Consider the following 6,767-nt stretch of genomic DNA (forward strand, 5'->3'; position numbering starts at 1 on the left):
ATGACGGTCAATCACCCTCGGTCTGGGGCTCCATGCAAGATCTCACCTCGTGGGGCATCAATGATCATGAGGAAGGTGAGGGATCAGCCCACAACTACACGGCAGGACCTGGTCAATGACCTGAAGAGAGCTGGGACCACAGTCTCAAAGAAAACCATTAGTAACACACTACGCTGTCATGGATTAAAATCCTGCAGTGCACGCAAGGTCCCCCTGCTCAAGCCAGCGCATGTCCAGGCCCGTCTGAAGTTTGCCAATGACCATCTGGATGATCCAGAGGAGGAATGGGAGAAGGTCATGTGGTCTGATGAGACAAAAATAGAGCTTTTTGGTCTAAACTCCACTCGCCGTGTTTGGAGGAAGAAGAAGGATGAGTACAACCCCAAGAACACCATCCCGACCGTGAAGCGTGGAGGTGGAAACATCATTCTTTGGGGATGCTTTTCTGCAAAGGGGACAGGACGGCTGCACCGTATTGAGGGGAGGATGGATGGGGCCATGTATCGCGAGATCTTGGCCAACAACCTCCTTCCCTCAGTAAGAGCACTGAAGATGGGTCGTGGCTGGGTCCTCCAGCATGACAACGACCCGAAACACACAGACAGGGCAACTAAGGAGTGGCTCTGTAAGAAGCATCTCAAGGTCCTGGAGTGGCCTAGCCAGTCTCCAGACCTGAACCCAATAGAAAATCTTTGGAGGGAGCTGAAAGTACGTATTGCCCAGCGACAGCCCCGAAACCTGAAGGATCTGGAGAAGGTCTGTATGGAGGAGTGGGCCAAAATCCCTGCTGCAGTGTGTGCAAACCTGGTCAAGACCTACAGGAAACGTATGATCTCTGTAATTGCAAACAGGTTTCTGTACCAAATATTAAGTTCTGCTTTTCTGATGTATCAAATACTTATGTCATGCAATAAAATGCAAATTAATTACTTAAGAATCATACAATGTGATTTTCTGGATTTTAGATTCCGTCTCTCACAGTTGAAGTGTACCTATGATACAAATTACAGACCTCTACATGCTTTGTAAGTGGGAAAACCTGCAAAATCGGCAGTGTTTCCAATACTTGTTCTCCCCACTGTATGTACACCGAAACACATTAAGACATTATTTTACTGTAATAGAAGAGACCTTTCTACCAATACCCTTTTTTATGTCTCAACTCCTCAAATTGTGCACAGAGCAGACACTACTAAAATGGGAGTACAATGATGGAAAAAAGTATTTGATCCCCTGCTGATTTTGTACGTTTGCCCACTGGCAAAGAAATGATCAGTCTATAATTTTAATGGTACGTTTATTTGAACAGTGAGAGACAGAATAACATCAAAAAAATCCAGAAAAACGCATGTCAAAAATGTTATAAATTGATTTGCATTTTAATGAGGGAAATAAGTATATGATCCCCTCTCAATCAGAAAGATTTCTGGCTCCAAGGTGTCTTTTATACAAGTAATGAGCTGAGATTAGGAGCACACTCTTAAAGGGAGTGCTCCTAATCTCAGCTTGTTACCTGTATAGAAGACACCTGTCCACAGAAGCAATCAATCAATCAGATTCCAAACTCTCCACCATGGCCAAGACCAAAGAGCTCTCCAAGGATGTCAGGGACAAGATTGTAGACCTACACAAGGCTGGAATGGGCACAAGACCATCGCCAAGCAGCTTGGTGAGAAGGTGACAACAGTTGGTGCGATTATTCACAAATGGAAGAAACACAAAAGAACTGTCAATCTCCCTCGGCCTGGGGCTCCATGCAAGATCTCACCTCGTGGAGTTGCAATGATCATGAGAACGGTGAGGAATCAGCCCAGAACTACACGGGAGGATCTTGTCAATGATCTCAAGGCAGCTGGGACCATAGTCACCAAGAAAACAATTGGTAACACACTACGCCGTGAAGGACTGAAATCCTGCAGCGCCCGCAAGGTCCCCCTGCTCAAGAAAGCACATATACATGCCCGTCTGAAGTTTGCCAATGAACATCTGAATGATTCAGAGGGTGAAAGTGTTGTGGTCAGATGAGACCGAAATGGAGCTCTTTGGCATCAACTCAACTCGCCGTGTTTGGAGGAGGAGGAATGCTGCCTATGACCCCAAGAACACCATCCCCACCGTCAAACATGGAGGTAGAAACATTATGCTTTGGGGGTGCTTTTCTGCTAAGGGGACAGGACAACTTCACCGCATCAAAGGGACGATGGACGGGGCCATGTACCATCAAATCTTGGGCTCCCTTAGCCAGGGCATTGAAAATGGGTCGTGGATGGGTATTCCAGCATGACAATGACCCAAAACACATGGCCAAGGCAACAAAGGAGTGGCTCAAGAAGAAGCACATTAAGGTCCTGTAGTGGCCTAGCCAGTCTCCAGACCTTAATCCCATAGAAAATCTGTGGAGGGAGCTGAAGGTTCGAGTTGCCAAACGTCAGCCTCAAAACCTTAATGACTTGGTGAAGATCTGCATAGAGGAGTGGGACAAAATCCCTCCTAAGATGTGTGCAAACCTGGTGGCCAACTACAAAAAACATCTGACCTCTGTGATTGCCAACAAGGGTTTTGCCACCAAGTTCTAAGTCATGTTTTGCAGAGGGGTCAAATACTTATTTCCCTCATTTAAAATGCAAATTAATTTATAACATTTTTGACATGCGTTTTTCTGGATTTTGTTGTTGTTATTCTGTCTCTCACTGTTCAAATAAACCTACCATTAAAGTTATAGACTGATCATTTCTTTGTCAGTGGGCAAACGTACAAAATCAGCAGGGGATCAAATACTTTTTTCCCTCACTGTATCAATGAACATTGATTCTGGAAAATGTATGCTCAGCTTATACTAGCTGTCTAGGTTCTGTTTTATAAATGTGCAATAAGCCTAAAACACAATTTATATATGGAATTGGCAGCTCGTCCTCATTCTGAGAAATAAAGTAGATAACTGCATTTCAACATCTGAGCAAGGCAACTGTGAGGCGTCTTTTTGTCAAACTAGACACTCTAATGTATTTGTCCTCTTGCTCAGTTGTGTACCGGGGCCTCCCACTCCTCTTTCTAGTCTGGTTAGAGCCAGTTTGCGCTGTTCTGTGAAGGGAGTAGTACACAGCGTTGTACGAGATCTTCAGTTTCTTGGCAATTTTTCACATGGAATAGCCTTCATTTCCCAGAGCAAGAATAGACTGACGAGATTCAGAAGAAAGTTATTTGTTTCTGGGAATTTTTATCCTGTAATTTAACCCACAATTGCTGATGCTCCAGATACTCAACTAGTCTCAAGAAGGCCCGTTTTATTGCTTCTTTAATCAGCAGAACAGTTTTCAGCTGTGCTAACATAATTGCATAAGGGTTTTCTAATGCTCAATTAGCCTTTTTAAAATGATAAACTTGGATTAGCAATCACAACGTGCCATTGGAACACAGGACTGATGGTTGCTGATAATGGTCCTCTGTACGCCTATGTAGATATTCTATTAAAAATCAGCCGTTTCCAGCTACAATAGCCAATTACAACATTAACAATGTCTACACTGTATTTCTGATCAATTTGTTGTTATTTTAATGGACAAAAAAAATGCTTTTCTTTCGAAAACAAGGACATTTCTAAGTGACCCCAAACTTTTGAACGGTAGTGTATATCTGACCAAATTATGAAAGAGAAGCATTGTATTTCTGAATTCCATAAAGTGAGTGTGGAAGAGGTGAAAAAATGATTGTCTATCAACAATGACAAGCCACCGGGGTCTGACGACTTGGATGGAAAATTACTGAGGATAATAGTGGACGATATTGCCACTTCTATTTGCCATATTTTCAATTTAAGCCTACTAGAAAGTGTGTGCCCCAGACCTGGAGGGAAGCAAAAGTCATTCCGCTACCTAAGAATAGTAAAGCCCCCTTTACTGGCTCAAATAGCAGCCCAATCAGCCTGTTACCAACCCTTAGTAAACTTTTGGAAAAAATTGTTTTTGTCCAGATACAATGCTATTTTACAGTAAACAAACTGACAACAGACTTTCAGCACGCTTATAGGGAAGGACATTCAACAAGCACAGCTCTTAGACAAATGACTGATTGGCTGAGAGAAATTGATGATAAAAAGATAGTGGGTGCTGTTAGACTTCAGTGTGGCTTTTGGCATTATCAATCATAGTCTGCTGCTGGAAAAATGTATGTGTTATGGCTTTACACCCCCTGCTATATTGTGGATAAAGAGTTTACCTGTCTAACAAAACACAAGGGTGTTCTTTAATGGAAGCCTCTCCAACATAATCCAGGTAGAATCAGGAATTCCCCAGGGCAACTGTCTAGGCCCCTTACTTTTTTCAATCTTTACTAACGACATGCCACTGGCTTTGAGTAAATCCAGTGTGTCTATGTATGCGGATGACTCAACACGTCAGCCACTACAGCGACTGAAATGACTGCAACACTTAACAAAGAGCTGCAGTTAGTTTCAGAGTGGGTCGCAAGGAATAAGTTGGTCCTAAATATTTCTAAAGCTAAAAGCATTGTATTTGGGACAAATCATTCACTAAATCTTGTAATAAATAATGTGGAAATTGAGCAAGTTGAGGTGACTAAACTGCTTGGAGTAACCCTGGATTGTAAACTGTCATGGTCAAAACATATTGATTCAACAGTAGCTAAGCTGGGGAAAAGTCTGTCCATAATAAAGTGCTACTCTACCTTCTTAACAGCACTATCAACAAGGCAGGTCCTACAGGCCCTAGTTTTGTCGCACATGGACTACTGTTCAGTCGTGTGGTCAGGTGCCACAAAGAGGGACTTAGGAAAATTGCAATTGGCTCAGAACATGGCAGCACGGCTGACCCTTGGATGTACACAGAGAGCTAACATTAATATGCATGTCAATCTCTCCTGGCTCAAAGTGGAGGAGAGATTGACTTCATCACTACTTGTATTTATGAGAGGTATTGACATAATAGCTCTCATAAATGTTGAGTGCACCGAGCTATCTGTTTGGGCTACTGGCGCACAGCTCGGACACCCATGCATACCCCACAAGACATGCCACAGGAGGTCTCTTCACAGTTCCCAACTGATATTGGCACGAGATGGAGGGAATGTTGGAACCTAATTAATGAAATTAGTTATTTTCTCGTCAATTATCTTTTAAAAATAAACATTAAAGCAATGGAAAGGTCAAATGCTTTATTATCAAAAAATGTAAAGTGCGTGGGCTACGGAGATAAACAAAATGGTGCTGTTTGAGGCCATGTGGCGGAAAGTGATGCGTGTTCTGGAGATGGGTGTGAGCTTGTGGGTCTGGGCAGGTGTGATGTAGTTGATGTTTGTATGATGTTGTCATTTGTATGTGAATGGATTGTTTATAAAATATAAAATAAAATCGGACTTTTTTTTATATTAATGTTAAGAACAATTGTCCATTTGTAACATCGCTAGTGTAAACCTATGTTCACAGTTATCCATTATGTTAAATGCTAGTTGAAAAGTACCAGTGGCCTGGCCTTGGCCCGAAGTCGCAGCAGGTCCACTGAGGCCATGGCCCAGTGAGTCGCTGGGCCTTGGCAGTGGAAACACAAAAATCTGAGGCTTTTTGGTAAAACACTGGGGTAAATCTTCAGTGGAATTGCACCATTACTGTAACATATATAACTCTGTCCCTCTGTCTCTGTCTGTCACTTTCTCACTCTCGCTCACAGGTGTTTGCTGTGGACTGGAGTCCTGATGGTCAGAGAGTAGTCAGCGGAGGAAAAGACAAGTGTCTCAGAATGTAAGTCCCTCTCACACACACTAACTTCCTCACACGCTCTCTCTCTCGTGGTCAGTAGAGTAACAGCTCTATTTCCTGTATCTTAACAGATGGAGGAGGTAGCCACACCAATCACGTGCCTTACTAGCCCCTGTCTCCACCAATCAGGAGGCCAGGATGACTGACAGGATGCGGGGCCAGCGGTCTGAGACGTCCTGGTCCTACATTGGACCATAATGCCCTGCTTTTAACTGTCAACAACAGCCACACTTACTGAGGACTGCTGATCAATGTGATGTAGGAGGAAGAAAGGAAAGGGAGAGAGTGATGAGAAATGGAGAGGAGGATATAACTAGAGGTATGGAAGTAGGGGTGGCATTAGTGGAGGGAGCCTGGGGCTAGTAAGGTACGATATCTAATATATGTGTGTGTTGACGTCTATACCTGAGCCTTAGCTGGCAGGTACACAGCAGGGGGACTGTAGGAGTAAAGGAGTCTTAATACAGCTCGTTGGAACACCTGGTGTCTTCTACTAATGCATTCTCTCAAGGTTGTTATAGGAAAGTAAAACTAATCAGGAAAAACCATTTAGTAAACTGAAATAAATATAATTAACAAACCCTTTTGAAAAATGAAAACTATACTGAAACTAACTACAATAAAAATAAAAACCATAATGAATTATGTTCAGTTTTACTTCATTTTAAAAAAAGTTCTGCCAAAATCTAATGGGGGGGGTTCAAGCTACTGAATCTGGAGGGTAAATGCTGCCAGGAGATGGCGATATTTCAAATGGGCCTAGCTTGTGCATTTTTATCACTAGGTTAGGTTTAAACTATAATTGTGACTTGGATATAAAAGGGACTGGTGCCAAAAATATGGTGGAAGGAAACCCTCTCTCGCACATCCAGTACTTTTCAACTTTAGTAGTATATTTTGTACTACTACCTAGCAATTTTTTCCCCCTGTTAGCTAGTGATAACTATGACCTGACCCATCACCTTTTGTATTTCTGCCCTCCAGTGGCAAGAAGTTA

At 42.8% G+C, this 6,767-nt stretch overlaps 1 protein-coding gene across 1 annotated transcript in view; it reads left to right on the plus strand.

Moving 5' to 3' along the window:
- nle1 (notchless homolog 1 (Drosophila)) overlaps nt 1-6,412 on the plus strand; it is a 30,504-nt gene extending 24,092 nt beyond the window's left edge. Inside the window, exons 12-13 of the mRNA XM_041880282.1 lie at nt 5,682-5,752; nt 5,842-6,412. Of these exons, the coding sequence (XP_041736216.1) occupies nt 5,682-5,752; nt 5,842-5,854 (84 nt within the window). The 3' untranslated portion in view covers nt 5,855-6,412. The remainder of the gene's footprint in view (nt 1-5,681; nt 5,753-5,841) is intronic.
- Nucleotides 6,413-6,767: the final 355 nt, after the last annotated feature.

The sequence above is a fragment of the Coregonus clupeaformis genome, chromosome 7 (assembly GCF_020615455.1).
Source record: "Coregonus clupeaformis isolate EN_2021a chromosome 7, ASM2061545v1, whole genome shotgun sequence".
Classification (NCBI taxonomy): domain Eukaryota; kingdom Metazoa; phylum Chordata; class Actinopteri; order Salmoniformes; family Salmonidae; genus Coregonus; species Coregonus clupeaformis.